This window comes from Gallus gallus, chromosome 5 (genome assembly GCF_016699485.2).
Source record: "Gallus gallus isolate bGalGal1 chromosome 5, bGalGal1.mat.broiler.GRCg7b, whole genome shotgun sequence".
NCBI classification, from domain to species: Eukaryota; Metazoa; Chordata; class Aves; order Galliformes; family Phasianidae; genus Gallus; species Gallus gallus.
This window is the reverse complement of record NC_052536.1, coordinates 6,831,151-6,850,138: the sequence shown is the minus strand read 5'-3', so window position 1 is coordinate 6,850,138 and position 18,988 is coordinate 6,831,151. Positions and strand designations below refer to the sequence as shown.

Below are 18,988 nucleotides of genomic sequence, written 5' to 3'. Positions count from 1 at the left end.
GAACTCGCCCTCCGCCCGCGACCGGGGACGGCGCCGGCCGCCGCGCCGGGCCCGCCGAGCCGCGCCGCCGGCCGTACCTGAGTCGGTGAGGCGGGGCCGGGCTCTGTCCCGCAGGTAGTAGATGAAATCCCGGCAATTCTCGTTCTCCACCGCCCCGACGGAGCACAGCTCGGCCAGCAGCTGCAGCGCTTTCTGGCAGATCTCGTCCTCCCTGTCGCCGGGCATCGCCCCCCAAGCATCCTCGGGCGCGGAGCGGAGCCGTGCGGTCAGGCGCCGCGCCGCTGCCCGCCGCCCGCCAGCAGCCCCCCGCGCCGCCGGGCCGCCGCCCGCATCCTCCGCCAGCGCCGCCGGCCGCCTGCCGCTCCCCCCGCTGCTAGCCGCGCCGCCGGGGGCCGGCCCGGCGCCGCTGCCCGCCGGCCGCGCCGCGCCTCGAGGGCGGAGGAGGATGATGGAGAGGAGGAGGGTCCCACCAGTTGAACGCGGGAGCGGGGAGGGCGGGCGCCCGCCCAGCCGCGCCGCGGCAGCCCTCCCCGGCGGGGAGCGCCCGTCCGGCCGCTGCGCCGCCCGCGGGTCCCGGCGCCTCTGCCGGGTGGGCTGCGCCTTTCCGCTGCGGCGGCGCGGCCGGGCCGGGAAACCGGCGAGGGGCTCGGCAGGCGGCGAACCTCGGGAAAGTCTTCCTCCTCCTCTTCATCGCCGGCCGGGCCCCGGCCCCCTCTCTGCAGGTCTCCGTTTGGTCTTCATTTACAGTTAAATACCGTGAGGTTTTGTGCCCCGCTGCCTATTCCTATTCAGAAAGAATTACATTCGCTCAACTGACTGTCTCGAAATCATTTTTCTATACGTAATGTGTGCCCTCACGCTCGGGAACCCAGCGGAGGGGAGAACCTTTCTCATGTCGTGGCCCTGTAGCGAGTGGCACGCTCCAGCTGTTTTGTGCGGTGGGTTCAAAAGAGGGAAAGCACCGGTGAGAAATCTCGGGCACCTGAGACCTGGACACGAATTGAGAGGCAGGCATAGCACCGGAGGCAGGCGTGAGAGCCTCCTGCTCCCCGATGAGGTGGCTGTAGGGACACAAGGCTGAGCAGCCTTCTTCCATCACACGTGGTTATCACAAGGAATAAGCTGTAAGGTGCTGCTTCCCTTTTAGGGCTTGCAGGCAGGGTGGCTGGTTGATGTAGTGAGCAGGAAGCTGAGAAGTAGCTACCACGTTTAACCTGATGCTTAAGTCTCTGTATTGGGATGGTTTGAGCAAATCTCGCAGGCCAGAATGAGCCAGGAAAGGTCAAACTGGCATGGATGTTCAGCCTACTGTTTGAAGACTGGTGATAATGGTTCCAGTAATAGTGTGTACAGCAACATCTTCTGGTAGAACTTGCTTCTCCAAGCATCCGAGAAGGGAGGGAAAAGAGAATTTGGAAGAGCTGCTGTGAATCGCAGTGTTCTTGGAAGCCATGGACCAGGCAGGAGGAGTACTACTGCTGCTCTGCGTGCTGCAGTGAAGAAGGGCTGAGATTTACAAAACATAGGAGAAGTCTGATATACCAGAGTCTCTTTGGGGGAAAACTGACTTCAGAAGGCTAAATGAATTATTCACGTCTGTAAGCTCTCTGTGGGGGAGCAGCTCTTTCATCTCTAACACCAAATTGAGTACTGCTCCACGCTGGGGATAGGTAATAAAGAGGAGGAAAGACAGAGGAGCTGTCAAAGACCACTGTTGGAGACATCTGTCAAGTACAATCCAAGGAGTCCAGCGATCGTGCTGGACAGCTGTGATGTTCTATTGCTTGTACTGTGTCCAGCATAGTCGAATGTATCAATTGAAAGGGATATTAATGTATTTACTCAAGTGTGGCTTTGATCCTGTGGGACCAGAAGCCCATCATTAACCTGGAATTCTAGCTCACCACAGAGTGAACTCTGGACAGCTGGGTGATGGAGTGGTAACTTCTTTTTCTTTCTCCTCTAATTAAAGTATCTTGCTTCATTTTTAAATGACAGCGATTTGAAGGTGCTGGGATGTTTGTAATGCAGGTGATGGCAGGAAATTTCTCACAGCCTAGTGGAGGAAAGACCATGAAATTGCTTAGATGTCACTCATAGTAAACAAAGACATCTATTCTCGTAAGCTCTGAGTATATACTAAGTGCACTGTCCAAGAAAATACCCACTTCTTCTGGAGATAACTGCAGTAAATGTAATCTGCTGTGTCTAAAAGCAGATGCAATCTCTCCTTCCTATGCACATTTGTGAAAACTGGATTACCTCTGCCATTTGTTGCCATCAGTTACGTGTTTTTGTACTTGCAGTCATCCCTAGTTGTGATGAGGTTACTCAGGTCTCAGCTGCAGATTTCGCCCATTCATGGCAGGCGTTTTGCTGAAGATCACCGGTGAATGCTGCCCTAATTAACTGTTGTCCTAGAAGGGCATTGCATGCAGCAGAGGGCCACTCCTTTTAACCATATGTTGAATGTTAGAGCTTGTAATTGCTGACCGTAAGCATATATTTTTTCCTATTGAGCACACAGCTGGCCTCACACAATACAGTGCACTCAGAAGTTAGAAAAAAATCCTAAAGCTGTACGTGAAAGCAGAATATGGTTAACTGTTTGACCTACAACAATTCTGTCATCCTCAATTGACATGTTTTTTCTTACCTTGAAATAACGCTTTTCTCAAATGTTCTATCAGTAACACAAGGGTTGCCTGGTAATGAAAAAAACCTTCAAAGCACAGGTGTTCATGAAACAAATGGCTTTCTGGATGAAAATGGGCAACTTGTATCAGAATTGTTGTTATGCCTATGCTGTAACCAGAACTCATCATGTGTTTGTTAGAGTTCTATACACCTCTGGTCTGCTGGCACGCCATATTACAGATTGAGCGGATAAAATTATTTTGTTGACATTGTTTGCAATGTCTTTTTGAAATTAGACATTGCTCTTGTTTTAAGTGTATTTATAGCTTCCTTACTCAGCGTTCCGTATCTTTATATGGGGCGTGCTGTACACCCACCACACAAACCTCTTTACGCTAGGAGGGAGCTTCAGCAGCAGCATTAGCAGCTCCCTCTCCTGAGGATAACAGGCAGGGGCATGGACATCGGTGGCAGAGAAAGCTGAGCCTGACTTTGCTATGAAAGCTTACTGCTCTCCAATCACAAGGGAATAGTAAGAATCTGACAAAGCAAATCACAGACAGCCCAAGTGAAACCTGGCTTTGAACAGCATGAAGTGTTGCAACCAAGTTCAGTGTTTCCAGTTTACAATCACCTGGACGTTGAATGCACCTTTACAGTGGAGTTGCCTGGATATGTGGTGCTCCTGTGTCAGTGCTTTGACTGTGCAAAAGATGAGTTCTGTGTCATTTATTTTTTTATTCATTTCCCCCACCCCCAGAATGTAAACAGCATATACTTTGTGCTCAGGTTTTATGCAATGTCTGAAATGAAAGGCTTCAATCCTGAACCAGGAAGCATTTATTAGTTACTACTCATGGGAAGCATAAAGGAGAGAGGGAACCTCTGCACGACTACCCGTGACGAGTTTGTTGTACTTCTGAAGAGTACATATATCTTGGTACATTGTACAGCCAGAGATCCCAAAGCCTTTCTTTTCCCTTATTCCGTGATTTATTGTGGTCTACTTGAACTGGATGCAGTAATAGAAAAGAATGCATCAAACCCTCCTCTGTCCCAGAATGCTCTAATTCAAGAGAGCACTGCACCCCACAGCCCAAGAAGTCAGCTGTAAGCAGTTACGCTGGCCTACTTTGCCATGTGCTTCCTTGTGATTTCTAATAACACTAGACGTCTTCTTTATCCCAAATCAACAGTTCCGAGTCTGTGGACTATAATATCTACTGCCATCCCAGAGCTTGAAATTATGTCATAACACAGATGCGCGTCAGCATAAAAATTTTCCTATGTGCTCCAAAGCAATCTGCCTCCAAAGACAAATCTCTGATAGCAGAGTGATTGTTCTTCTAATCCCAGCTCCTCTGAGCATAAAATCTCTCTCCTGTAACACAGATGCTTATTCCAGCAGGAAAATGCAGCAGTGGGCTGTTTAATGGAAGAAATAATTAAGTGGATCAACTTCAGATGAACAGAAAATGAACCAGATAAGCTTTTCATATAGCTACCACACAGATTATGCTGGTTTCTGGCTCATCAAGGAAAGAGAACAAGATGCTCTTTACGAAGCATGAGGACTGACACATGCTCCTGAGACAGACCTCCCCCTTTCAGGAAGGCATCTCTCTCAGGGGGCTGTTTAGTTTTCCTGCAGGTGCAAAATGAGTTGATATTCTTCTGGTAGGATGGCATTATGGTCTACTAAATTTACAGGAAGAAGCCATGAAGGCAGAATAACTCACGTGGATCGTCTCAGATGTATAGGTGCAAGCTCTACAGCATTTTAACGTGCTGCTGAAGAGTTCTGTGAGTAGCTCCATTGAATTCAGGGGGATTACTCTTTTGGGTAGGATTCAGCCAGCACAGTAGGGAGGCAACAAATCTAGTTCATAATTTGTAAGGCTGTAGATTGGAATAGGGCACAGTTAACACAAAGTAGCCTGGAGTTCTGGTGATTAAGAAGACACATTTAAGCAGAAATAATCAGAAATAGAGTTCATAATACGAAATTTATATGACTATCAGGGAATCACTTTGAGATCCTTTGTCAATGTGTAAAAGCTATATAAATGCAAATGTATTTTATGGAATTAATGTCATTTACCCATTTTATTTTATAAAAACTGTATTTTCACTGTATTTTGTTACCAAACACAAAGGCCCAGATACATCTTTGTTTCAAGCTTTTGAACCTAACAGTTACAGCTCAAATGCATCTGACCCTGGATATCTATTATGCATTACTGAAGCATAAGAATGATAATTTTTTAATCTAATCCAACCTCTGTGCCTTCTTCTTACTTCCATTCTTTTTGTTCCTTTGTATTCCTGATTTGCTTATAAATGCAGTTCCTGTAATCTAAAACATTGAGGGATTTTTATTTGTTTGTTTAAAAATTGTTCCCTCACCTTAGATTCTATGTTAGAGCTGATTCTATATTAGTTTCTGAAGTATGTTCTGGACTTAATTCTACGTTCAATTCTAGTTGGGTTGGATTGTGTGGAGCTTTGTGTTTGACAAAGACGTGGCTGAGATCCTTAGTCCTCTGAGTGAGGATTAATGGAAAGCAAATGTCTGGGTGAACGATTCTCTGATGGGTCAGGCTCAAAGTGTTATAGCAAATGGCTTTGTATCAGGCTGGTGACCTATCACTAGTGGGTTTCTGCTAATCTCCATTATGGGGCCAGTTCTCTTCAGTGTTCTTAGAAGTGTTCTTAATGCAGGACAATACTAAAATAGGAGGAGCTGTTGACTCCCTCAAGGGTAGAAAGGTACTAAGGCTGTTCAGCTTCAAGAAGCATTTAGACAATGCTCTCAGGTACAGGGTTTTATTTATAGGTAGTCCTGTGTTGAGCCAGGAATTGGACTTGGTGATCCTTGTGGGTCCCTCGCAATTTGAGATGTTCTATGATTTTCTGAGCTGTGAGAGGGAGGCATAACGCTATCTTACTGTATGACTTATTTTTGGATAAAGTGAAAAATTTAAAACTAATGTCATCTTCTGCTAACCTTTATGATGCTACATGGACTATTATTTAGAAAAAGGGAATATGCTGACAAGTGTTCCTGTGTTTACCCATATAACCATCACACTGTCCTTTTCTGAGGCATTGTGCCTACTACCCTTCGCTCATTTGCTGAAGCATCCAAGTCCTTGAGAAAGATGAAAAGCTGATTGAAGGAAAGAATCTTTTAGAAATTGAGTGTCTTGTCTTACTTCTTCAAGGCTTAGACTGATGTTTCTTATTTATGTTAACGTACTCACAGAAGTCAGATGATAACAAGATGGGAGGTGGCCCCATGATTTGTGCATCTCGAGTCAACAAATATCAATAAATAAATACAGAGTTTGAGTATTTGTAAATGCATGACAAGGGCATGAAAAATTACATGTAGCATCACTGAATATAGCTTGTCTGGAAAAATAATGTAGTCAGGATTGTATATAAAACCTGAAGCAGGCTTAGCAAACTAAGCAACCGAGTAAAGTTAATGTTATTACTTTCAGAGCATTTTTTTTCTAGTTCAGAAAGCAGAATCACCTGGGACAAAAACGATTTTCAAAATTGGTGTCACGCTGTCTAGAAGGACCTTTATGTAATGACTTTTATTGATTGTCCCACTCAATGATAAAGATGATATAAGTATATAAGAGCTCAATCATAATGGCAACTGGAGGAAAGCTCTACTAATGTATTTCCACTCAGATGCTCACAGCTACTTATTATGATTTCCTAACCAAAAGAAGGAATAAAAATATTTTGTGGGTTTATGGTTTATAGCTCACTGAGTTTGTAAGAGGAAAGAGCTTGTGAGAAAGCACCTCTTGCAGTTGCATCTGAGTCCTTTCAACTGGCCAGCCGAACTGGGTAATGGCTACTCTTATATGATCAGAAAACAGATGTCTGTGTAGTCAATGGACTCTTGTTTCTACTGTTAACCCTGAGACTTCATAATTGGAACTTGTATATTCTTGTCCTAATATTTAACAACCCTTGTGGATTGATGAAAAGCTGTATTCCTTTCAGATCTGCCTTTAGTTCTCCTTGTGCTCTAAAACACTCTTGAGCAGTTTAGCTTGCTTCGGGCTCTTGTAAAGAGTGCACATGGATAGAGAGGAAGAGCGGTGATCTTCATGGCTGTCCTCGCTATAAGTTGTTCCTAGCACTCTGTTTTAAACAGGAAAGCTTAATGACAATTTACTTTCAGTCTCATTAGAGTTCTTTTTAATGTGCACTTGCTGATGTATTTCCACATATTACTGGGGAAATCTGGAAAAAGAAGGAGAGATGAAGTTAAGAATTTGAGTGCTGGGAGTAAATGCCCGCGTAAGGTTTTATGTACAATTTGTATATGGTATGTACACTTTGAACAAAATGTCAACACAGGTTGGAGTAAATCCTTGAGTATCACTTGTAGCAGTTCTGAGGGCAATGGCACTGAGCCCAGCCTTGACAGCTGTCAGGACAAAATGGCGGCATGTGCTGCAGGCAGGGCGGTGTGCTGAGCTGGGGGTGACATACTGCTCTAAGTTAATAAATTGCCACCATTTCTAGAAGGATGTTTTGTGTGAACTTCCTTTCCCCTGGATATTCATCGAATGCTTGCAAAAGGGATGTGTCCCATGAGGTGATGAGGCAACTGTGTGTCTGGAAGGATAAGGCCTTAAAAGCTCTTTTCACTTTTGATACGATCTTACGCTTGTTTTTAGGGAAGGCTTCACCTTTCATGTCCAGTTTTCTTAATTTATGAGGTTCCTTTAGCTTGACTCTTTCTGTAAACACTCTGGAGCTTGTGCTGAGTCCATCACTGCCCTGGCCTCAAGGCAGAGTTTGGATGTGTAATCCCTTTTTCCACAAGCGTGAATTCAATCAAGCTTGCACATCGCTTCAAGCGCCATAATACTTCTGTGCTTAATTAAATGAGACAATCCATGTCCCTTAAGTTTAGACACTTCCCAAGTATATCTGAATCAGTACTGCCTACAGTTAATGCTCCTGGACTGCTTGTTTGAGCAATAAATGATGGAAATAACGTTGTTCAATTTCCACTTCGCTTTTGCTTAATTCGCTAGAAGGAAAAGAGAGAAATGAATCTCATATGATGTTTTGGTTGCTGTGTAACTTGCTATACCTAAATGCAAAGGCTGCTGCTGCTGATCTGCTGCAGTTGGAATGCAGAGTGAGTAAATGAGCTATGCTGCTGTATGAGGTATTTTTGAGGGAAAGAAAGGAAAGCTGTTTCCTTAGTGTAGTCGTAACAAACTTAGGACTGAAGCCCCAACTATAAATGAGTTTCTTGGAGACCTACTGGTAATACAATGATATACGCTGATAAGTACTTTATCGCAGTAGAAATGTGAGCAAACTAAGGAATCTGTTATGATTAATGATTTTATTGTTAATCAAGCTCTCCAAGGTGGCAAATTATTTAACAAAGTTATTATTGGTAATAACTTTTGTTCTTCTTGACAGACATACAATCTGTCTTGTTGCTATCGATAGTAAGATTAAATTTCTGTAGCATTAATTAATTAAAAATTAAATTTTAAGGCATTCATAAAAAGAATCTTTGAACTTTTTGGGGGTCCAACATCATAATACGTAAAATCAAGGATACATTCCTATAAAATGTGAGCAGCATGGCTTTTTTGTTGTTGTTTCCAAGTGGACATTTATCTGTCACTGTAGTTCTCTAACATTTGATCAAAGTATCTAAAACTATACAGTAAACACCTTAATAATTAACTGGTCAGTACTTGCATTCAGTTATGTCTCAGAACATCAGCTATATTTGCTTGAATATAGAAATAAAATCTTCTGGCTTTATTTTCTGCTTCTCACATTAGGAACTAACATTGCTTAGTAAATGTTATTTAACTGACTGTTGCCTAATGTAATAAGAGTATAACTTCTTAAGCTGACAATCTCTGATATTAAAGTTGTATTTATGGTTTGTATCTGAATCCAAACTTCTGTTAATCATAATACAATTAGAGTTTGATGGGAAATGTTCCAGTTTCTTGAAATTTTAAGGAATACCATATCTTCTATTCCACAGTGTGAGCAGAAGATAAGATCCTTCGAAGCATTGTTTTGTTTTGTTTTGTTTTTACTTTAGTTTTGTTTGCTTGGTTGGTTGGTCTTAGTTTTAATGATAAAGTAAGTTTCTTCATTTAGCAAAAGGTATTGTATCTGAGTCAAATGCTTTCTACGTGAGCTTCCTAACAGCTAATTTTGCTAAACGAAATGGAGAGGAAGGAAGGAAGATGTTTGTCTGTCTGTCTTTCTGTCTGTCTGTCTTTCTCTCTTGTCTATATTTGTGGGTATCTCATTCCACCCCAACCCTCTCTCCCATGAAAGTCTGCTGTTCTTATTAAAGTAATAAAGCAAACAAATTGGAATTTACTTACAGAAACTTCCTGAGCTAAAAGATTCCTGGCGATTTGTGTTGAAGCTTATGAAAGGGTCTTTGTTTGACCAACAAGATTCTTCCTCCTCCCTTGAGACTGAAGAGACTTCCCATTTCTCTTTTTTTTTCTTTTTTCTTTATTTTTTTAAATCTGCGCAGCTCATAAAATCTTCACTTAAAAACAGGAGGGGTTGATTATCTGCTTTGCCCAGGAGTATGAGCTCTTCAGTCCTAGACTTCTTATTGCCATTAGGTCAGTGGAGCTGATATGCGCTTACTGTGGATTGGCTTCACTCTGTGCATCCAGCTATTTTTCCCTCAAACCATGTGGAGAAGAAGAAATGATCCATAGCCAGCTATAGCCTTTGTTTTTCCCTGCTGTTATGTTTCTGTTCATACATAGGCCTTTCAATTTTATGATGCCAGCTTTACATGAAAGCTGAAATGTAATTGCATCCTCCTGAGTAAAATGGGCGATTTCAGTGCCAATTGCGTTTTTAAAGAAAAAGATTACAGCATGCACTCTGCTGCCTGCATTCTTTGCCTATAAATCCCTCTGCTGATATAAAGGGATTAAATATTCTGAAATGCTAGCTGGACCAAGTCATTGTAATTTCATAAATGCACAAAATAACACCTACATTATTTCTGTCTTAGGAGGAAATAAAAAGTAACAGGTAGGCTTCTTTCAGTACGCTTTGTTTTACTTTATCAAACAGGACTTGATTCAGTATACATCATGCTTATTGTTCTTCTTTGTTCTCCAAGTCAACTTCAACCTCTGTCATACCTCATCGGTCTAAGGCAACCTGCTAAATACTGTGCAGTTGGAAGCTTTGTGTTCTGAAATGAAGAACTTAAATATGGTAATATTGATGTCATGGAAAAAAAAAATTGCATGGTTGCACACAAATTACTTTCAAATATCTTTTTCCTCCATTTTTTTAAAAATTGTTTCTAGCATTCTTTGTATCTTTTGTAATACCTTAGCACAGGCCTAGGAAATGGGTGGCTTTTACAGAGCTGAATTTAGATATAGCATTTTATATTTCATTGATCCCATTTTATAAGCTTCCCAGGCTTACTCATGCATTTTATGCTAGCCTATGCACAGTCATAAAATAGTTTACTTATAATTATTCTGTGAGCATAAAAATGCCAATACAGCCCACTTTCTCTGAACGGTGTACACAGAGTTCTCCTTTCCCAGCCAAATGATGCTCTATACTTCCCTGGAAGAGTAATTGATAGCAAGGTTAAGCAATGTAGTTCTTATTCCTAAAAATGTACTTCTCTGTCTCAAATCAGCACAACCTTTCCTTAACGCTGGAATTTATTTTGTGGAACTCATCTCTAATATCCCACAGAACTGTCCAAAAAAAAACTTAACCAAGCTTACCAAGTGGAGGATAGGAGAAAGGGTCCTTCAGATGTTTTAGAAAACATTGTATTTGCAAAAGTGAGAAAGATTCCTAGGCTCAGAAAGACCTGAACTCAAGAGACTGGGGTATTTGGGATAAAATAGCTCCACTCTGGGAACAGCTGAGATAACGGTATGCATAATAAACTGTAAAACATGCAGTCTTATTTTAAAATTACCTTATGCTTGTTTGAAGCATGGAGGAGGTTGTTGTTTGTTGTTGTTTAGTTGCTCTTATCAAAGGAGAAGGTGCTGAAGGACTAATTCCCACTGATGTGTAGTTCAGCAGATGTTCCATAGCATGGAATGAGGAGAGTGACAGACTGCTCTTCCAGTTATTGTCTACTATAGCTACATTCATCTTCGCTACCAATTAGTTACTTAAGGAAAGAATCAGTAGTGCCACATCATTACTTTCTGAGAACTGCGTGTGCAGAACTGTGATAAACATAATCAAAATATGGACGTGAGGGCATAACACTGAAGGAAGTACGTTCAGCTCAACCTAGGAATGCTTGTAGACACAGCAATAACCATACAGGCCCTCAGAAAGCATTAGAATATGTGTCCCAAAAACAAGATTATGTTCAGAAAGGCGCTGAGCATCAACTATGGATAAAATCAGTAAGAGCAGAGAGTGTGTAGGGCAACACAAAACAATGTAGAGGAAATACTGTCAGTCTAAAAGCACTGGTCGTGAAAGAAGGCGGCTGTTCTGAAGTTAAAACTACTAAGGTGTATAACTGGACTCCAGTAGACTGGATTATAAACTAATGGGAACACTGATATATGGACACCTGACGAAGGAGGTGTGTAGATCATCAGAAGGATTGTAAACACCAAGAGAAAAAACTAAAGCATCCTAGTGCTGTAATGTTGTCATATGGGGTCAGATAAAGAGGCGCAACTTTGTAATAGGAATTGTAATCTGTTTATCTGCATCTGTATGGGGAATTGCAGTGGATTTTGAAAGATTTCTTAATATACATTTTTAAAGGAGATTGTTTAACTCCTGTTTTTTTCTACTAATAGTAGTATTTTCTTCCAGAGATGCTACAAATGTGACGTTTTTTTTCCTCATTAGAATGAACATTAAAAGGTCTGTAATGCCTTTGTTGAGAACAGCTGCATATGTTGTCTTATTGTTAACTTTACTAAATCATGCTAGATATAACCATAACCATTAACCTGATTTTTAGCCAAATTAAAGTTAACCTACTCTTCAGTCTGTACCTGAATAAATGCATTCATCAATCATCTTCACGTGTTCACAGCATTGTAAAGTTTCAGGCAATGTACAGTATAACCATCTTCAGATCTTAATGCCAACCATCCTTAAGTATCTGTCCTCTTCTTAAAGTGAAAAAGTGGCTCAACTCTGTCATGGGAGGGGATGGAGTTGTCTTCTTTGTTCTAAGTAGATGTCACCCTTCACGCTCTGTTAGAAGCTGTTTTAAAGACCTTGCACTCATTTTTTCCCCCCACATCCCTGAATATAACCTTGGCCATATAACTCACACTTCCCATTTAAATTATAAATAATAAACATGTCCTTTCACTAATCTTTATTTCAGCCTTGTTACACATATCATATGGAAGAATGCTGTATCTTTCACTCAGGTTTGAACTGGAGTTACATTTTGGAATATTGTTCTCTGGAAGATCATAGAATCAGAGAATCACCAAGGTTAGGAAAGACCTCCAAGATCATCCAGTCCAACTGTTCACTTATCACTAGTATTCCCCACTAAACCACGTCCCTCAATACAACGTCTAAATTCATGAAAACCACCAAGGACAGTGACTGCCACCTCCATGGGCAGCCCATTTCCAGTACCTGACCACTCTTTCAGAGAATAAATATCTCCTAATGTCCAAATCGAGATGTCTCACTGCAACCATAAATCTGGATTAAACACTAAAATTCTATACAAATGTAGCTTTTTCCCCCCCTCATTTGTCATTGCTAGCATCAATTATCAACACTATATATTAGCACTTCAGCCTCTGCTTTCCTGTTACCAGCTCATAATGTGGTCTGAGCCCTATTCCAAGTATTAAATCTACCCAGTGATACTAACATGATTCTTTAGATAACCAGACAGGTATTTTTGGTTGAAAATAACTAGTTGAGTAATAATTCTAGGCTTACAGCCTATCCTATACTGATCTATAACCTTATTACTATTCAGTCCGGCTGCTCCTGTCCTCATCCTAATCTTGAGGCAGTTTGTGTATTTAGTACTGATTTTAGTTGTTTATCATGTTTTCCAGAACTCAGACACTTTCCTTGACTATTCTCAGTGGACACCTGTGAGCTTATTATAAAAACAGTAAATATGTATCATGATTTCTCATATACACTGAATTCAATCTAAGCCCAAAAATAATTCTCAAGAAGGAATATTCTAGGCAGCTGTTTAAGTATATTTCTTCAATCACTTGAGTGTTAAAATTTGTAATTTAAATTTAACTCTTTTGTTAAAAGAAGTGAAATAAATTTCATCTTGCAAAAACTGGGTGCTGATTTTGCAAAGGGCTTGCTGTGAGCTACTTACAATATCCTAGCAGTAGATAGCTGAATTTAGCTGGAAGGTTAGCATTCTCAGAGTAGTTTGGGAGTGGAAACCCCAGACCAGAATTCATCTGTAAATGCAGTTTGTTAATACAACTACTGTAATGGGAAATTGGGATTTTAGATATTGAAGTTTCAAACTGAATTAGACTCCAGTGCACTTACATAACTTACCATTAAATTAGTTTTATGGGGAGATTTCAGAAAATGCTCTGTATCAAACGTCCATGCAGTAGGCTAACTGCACACACATGGTTATTGTCAACTTTTAATATTTCGATAAGGGGAATGATGAAGAGCATAAAGAATTAATGGAAATAGCTAAGTTTCCTACACTGCCACAAGTAGGATTGTACATTGCTTGCCAGCATTCTGCTGTCTTCGAGGGTTATCAGACCGGTGAAAACAACGATGTTCAGCAGTGTTCAGCTAAGGAGTTGTACTCAGCAGCCACGTATCCCTGGAAGACTTTCTGCTCCAGGGGTTCTCTACTATCCCAGGAACAGCATATCAAATTCCATAATAGAATGCACCACAGGAGAAGAAAATCCTTTACTTGCCTTGGATTGAGACTTACATGCAGCACACATGATTACGTTCAAGAAAAACAAACAGCAGTACTCTTAGTTAAATTATTCTGCAGCTTTTTAAATTAGCAGCTCTACGGCCTTCTTGTGTTTTGAGTTTGTTACTGTGTTTTTAGTTTGTGGTGTTTTGAACATGGATTTTTTGTTGTTTGCTGCTAGGAAAGAAAAGCCTTTTGTAAAAAGGAGTGTTTTTAGTGAGAATTCTGTGGCTCAGTTTCACACCAGTCTGACCTGTCTTTAAGCTGTAAGCAGCAGCACCTTTTATTTTCTGTGGAATCAAAAGGATTGATAACCTTGCTTAGCCTTTCTCTGTGTTTTGTGCTTTACCTTAATAAAATACCATTTTGCCTTGGGCCTCCTGCTGACTGTGCTGTAATACCCACACCCCAAAACGTGTCTGTCAGTACATGCCTCATCTCTTTCTATCTAGCTTGGTATAGCTGCCTATTTAGTAACCTTCTTTAGCATCAAATGCTTATCAACACAGGAATTCTGGAGAATGCCTCATCACAGAGATATCAGTGAAAGACTCCTGCATTTCTCATCTTGTTTCTGTAATGATGCAACACACCTGTGTCAGGCTGTACCAAACAGCTGTGGATGTTAGTGATCTTGTAATTAGGTGAGGCTGTGCTTGCAGGAAGAGATAAGAGTGAGCACATGGCTGCGAACACTCAGCAGCAGATTTCTTTCATTTTCTTTTCTATCTGTGGAATGAGAGAGCTCACACTATCAAGGAACTGCTGTATGAATGAGCTATATAAATACCCCCAGAGAGCCTTGGTAATAGGGAAATGTGAAAGTGTCTGCTGCAGCACTTTTTATTTGAAATTAATATTGCTTTGAATAGGGATTGTCCTATATAAAGTGAAAGACTGTCCTTTATGCAAACAGAAAGGAGAGGGTTGCTATCAAAATAAGAGCATAAGGTATGCCTGACTGGTCAAGACAATAGAGATAGAATAGGATGCAGGAATATGCATATGTGTACAAAATGGCATAAACACAGAGAAATGGAAAGAAATCACATTATAGCTGACCGTCTAGAAAACACTTTATGCATAGTGAAAGATGTATAACCCAAATAACAGCAAATAAAAGAGTCTGAGTGACTGTTCTGCTGTTAAATTCATCAGAGATTGAAGCACATTTGATATTGGAGGTAGAGGAACTACAAGCATTCTCCATGCTACTTTAATATTTTTCATTTCCTGCTACTTTCTCTTGTGCTTGTTTTGTCACCTCTGGGATCAAGGGGAACAGACTAGCCAGATATCTTTTTCACTAAAGTATCTGTAAGATTGTGTACTTTTTTTCTTTTAAATCAACAGAAAACTACTCTTTATTCTTTCTCTGAATTTTAGTTGTGGTTAGTATGTAGCAGCTTAGCTCTTTTAAACAAACATTGCTATTAAACAAAACAGATATTGAATGCTTTTGGTTTTTTTTTGCAGGGGTTCTATACTCAAGATTTTCCAGGCCTTGTTCTTTTGGTTCTTATTGCTGTTTGTGTCTTTTTGCTAATCCATTGTGCCCTTCAGTCTCCAGTTCTGGTGTTACGTACTCATGCTTTTCTCCTCTTTGCTAGAATTGCACTTCATTTAATGCATTTGTGAGTTTGACATTTAACTCACTTGTTGCTGTTCAGCTTCTCCCACTTCTTGCTTTTCTCGGGATAACGACCTCTCCCTTTCATGAGATTGTTAAAAATACCTGCACATATCTGTAGTTTGTAATGCTTAATTAGTCAGGTCCAAAATAATTGTCTCCTTCAGCTTCTGTTTTGTCTTCTGAAATAAAACTCTTTCTCAGTGTATTTCATTAACCTGTTGCTTAGCCTTTGCAAAATACACGTTTCTGATGCAGGATCTTCTCACTAACAGTTGTGAGTCTCTTAGAGCTACAGTTCCCATTCTACAACACAGGCACTAAATATAACATTAACAGCACGGGGTTCTAAAGTAAATTGGGAAGATATCACAAATAACTTGTTCATCTACTACACGACTGCAAAGTAGAACTGGTATCTAGGGCTTTTCCAGGTTTTGGTGGTCTCTTGGTTTCCTTTATCACTGCCAGCTGAGATAGATTAGATGAGGCTGAAATTAGTCCTAATACAGCACAGGTGTGCCATTTGTGTTCTTATTGCTCACAGTAGTACACTGGAATCCAGCAGCTCATTCTTACCCTCTCCATATTGTTGAAGTTTTTTACCTGAAAGAATACATGAAGGGAAGACAGCAGGAAAACCAGGGTAAGGGACTTTTGATTATAAAAATATATGTGTTCAATGTTGCCTTGGAGGAGATGGTAAACTGTCACAGGAGAAACTTGAAATGGTTTTCTAAGACAAAAGTAGCTTATTTTTTTTTAATCTAGGGTGGTGTAAACGTGTGAGTGATACTTCATAGGGAAGTAGGGGAGGACAGATAATCTCTTCTACTGTGTGCTTGGATAAAATAAATCTGCTTTTTGTAGACTAGGAGAACACTGAAAATATGATTACATGTGCTGTGGTCTCCAGTATGTTTCTTGAGCTTGGCTGGGGAAGAAAGCACAATCCTCCTGAGATTCTGGAAGACTGAAACAGAGAATTGCTGATACAACAGAAGTGCTTGCTTCAAAGAGCTGCTGATTGAGTGCAACAGGATAGATCTCATATGGTAGGAAGTTTTTGCCCCACATGTGCTAAAACTAGATTATTCTACTGATTATTTGTTGATTGTAGCATATATTTTTACGGTGGAGCAGCCTTTGTTGCCTGTGTTTTTCTTCCTTTAAAATAAGGGCTGACGATACCTAATTACAGTGAATTCTCTGTTAAAAGAAGCTTGTGAAAAACAGTAATGAAGCTGTATTGGTAAATGAGCTACCCGAGTTCTTATTTTTTCAGACTGACTTCAGCTTTAAGGAGATGACAATCTCTGCAGCAATTAGCTTTTATTTTGTTTTATTTTTTATGGCTTTACTTACACGTGTTAGTGGAAGGGAATGCGGGTCACTTGTCTCCTTGGAAACCAGAAGATAAAATTATTCCAGTTGTATCTGTTGCCTGTATTTTGTTAAAAATAATTTTTTGTTTCCCAAAGCATAACTACCTAGGCAGTGAAGTATTAACCAATCTGTAATGATTTTCTGTCTTATGGTAAAGCAAGGGGTCTTGCAGTGGAAGAACAATAACAGTTGTGTTAATTTGACCAGTTCTGACGTGCTTCTTTCCTCAGGCTTCTTGCATTCTAATTAGAAATCAAAGCATTATGAGGTGTTCCCTTTGACTCATACTTCTGACAGTTCATGGAGTTTCTCTCCCTCTTCTACAGCCTTTTCAGTGCAAGCTTATTTCTATGCAAATATTTTTAATAGAAGTCTTGTAGAATATGTTCGTTCTATAAAACTTAAACTGCTAATGGTAAAGAGCTCATCTATAATATATGCCACATGGTTTTTATTCCCATGGAGGTACTAAAGCTGAAATGCGAGGAGAATGAACATGAGAACGTGCTAAAAGTCTGAGAACTGTAGGTCAGAAGCACTTCAGCAGGTGTAAAAGAAGTGCAATGTTCTCTTGGAAAGATAGATCTAATGTGACAGGTGGTTTTTACTAATAGTGGTGTGGTAACGTGCTGCAACTAGACAGAGGCAGTCTGGGGAGTTTTTTTAATCTCTAAGCATTTTTGTTTTCTAGACTGTTTCTTGTGCATTGCAGTGTTTAACACAAGGAAGGATGGCCACATTCAGTGGGACTACTTGAGTTTGATTGGTATCATGATTGTTGACCCCGTGACTTTTTTTTTTTAGCATAGTTGGAATGTTTTCCAGTGTAATACATCCATAAGCATGCAGTGGAGTAGTACACATCCTTTGAGATAACAGAATTGTTCCTGCAATGCGGAAAAAAAATCATTCATTCACCTTTTGGTCTATCCTTGATTCTTCTCTGTGTGCCACCTGTGACAGTTTGCATAGTTAGCAGCAGAAAGCTGAGCTACTTGGCTCTCATGTATCTTTCATACCATCCTTTGCTTCTGAAGGAAAACTGCAGGCTTTATTTCAGTGCTGGAATTCTATGAGGACTAAAGCAAATCTGTTTCCAAGACTTGAACAGAGCAGTGGATTGGTATGGTGGCCAGCAGAGCTGGGCACTTTGAAGACAGCTGGCAGATCTGAAAGTGAAATTGGGTGTTTGAGAAAGCTACGGAGCAAATCATGTTGGATGGGAAGATGTTGTAATGATATTGGAATAGTTTACATATATTTTGTTTCTGTGACTTACTTTCCAATGCAGGATGTTGTTTGGGCTACTTTCACGTTTATATGCCTGAAAAACAAGGTCTGGAGTTCAGCTTTGAGTTGTAGGCTGACACTCCTGAAGGGAAGCTTGTTGCAATCTGAAGCAAAAATACAGTGTAAGCTACTTAGCACTGATGCAAGGCTTGCTTAGGGATTTCTAGGTATTCAAATTGAGTTATCTGTGGAGAAATGGGTACCAGCTCCCATTAGCATTTAATGTTCTTCACTATTTTTCTGTGGTTAAACATTAGTAATTTTGACAGTGACAGGAATGTGCATGACAAATAAATTGTGCAAAGTGGTGGTCTTTTATTGCTTACATGAAAATGTTCTACAGTGGTGTTTTTTTCCCCTGACTGATAATATGCCAAGGAATAATAAATTGTGTGGCATTACATGCAGAAAGAGATAAGCCTGCCTAAAAAATTTCCTTATTTGTGGTTTTCTAGCCTCGTAATACCAGGAAATTTTATAGAAGGATAAGACATTTTAATATACTTGTTTACTAAGCTCTCTTTTTTTAACTGTTTTGTACTAGCCATTATAAATATTTGTCTATATATTTAATAAATAAAATAAAATTTTATTTATTAAAAAAAGGCTGCTGCAAATAGAGGAATCTAATGATAAGGCTGCAGTACTGATGTCAGCATTTAACTTTATTTCTTAAGGAAACAAACAAAAAGCTGAAATCCTAAGGGTTTAAAGGAGACTGGGGATAATGAGTGTTTTAAAGTAATGTAACAGATTTAATAGTTTTAGTATGACAGATAATTCTTGAGAAGGTAAAATGGTCCTCCACTTTGAATGGCTGCAGAAGGTATCTACAAATATTACTCGATGTCCATAACGTACTTCCCATTCATTTAAAGTTTTTCTGGCTAAATCGCAGCACTGTAGCATTGATTGAAGGAAGAGCTGTTTAATGAGGAGAGCAGTCAATCTCTGTTCAAGGGCTAATGCAGCTTAATGTTTGTATTATAAGGGGTAAACTTAATACTATATTGTAATGCAGTTGACTTGCAGAAAGTCAAAATTGTGAAGGATATTACCATTTCAGAGAATTACGT

The 18,988-nt window shown here is 40.2% G+C and overlaps 1 protein-coding gene and 1 long non-coding RNA gene across 4 annotated transcripts in view; one reads left to right on the top strand and one right to left on the bottom strand.

The window, feature by feature from the left end:
- SYT9 (synaptotagmin IX) overlaps positions 1-294 on the bottom strand; it is a 64,002-nt gene extending 63,708 nt beyond the window's left edge. For all 3 annotated transcript variants that reach the window (XR_006939410.1, XM_015286419.4, XM_015286417.4), the window contains exon 1: positions 78-294. Coding sequence is in view for 2 of the 3 variants with exons in the window: in XM_015286419.4 (XP_015141905.1) it covers positions 78-225 (148 nt within the window). In the remaining variant the exon portion in view is untranslated. The remainder of the gene's footprint in view (positions 1-77) is intronic.
- The window catches only part of LOC121110984, a 109,872-nt gene that overhangs the window by 21,186 nt on the left and 69,698 nt on the right, over positions 1-18,988 (top strand). The gene's annotated exons all lie outside the window — the stretch shown is intronic.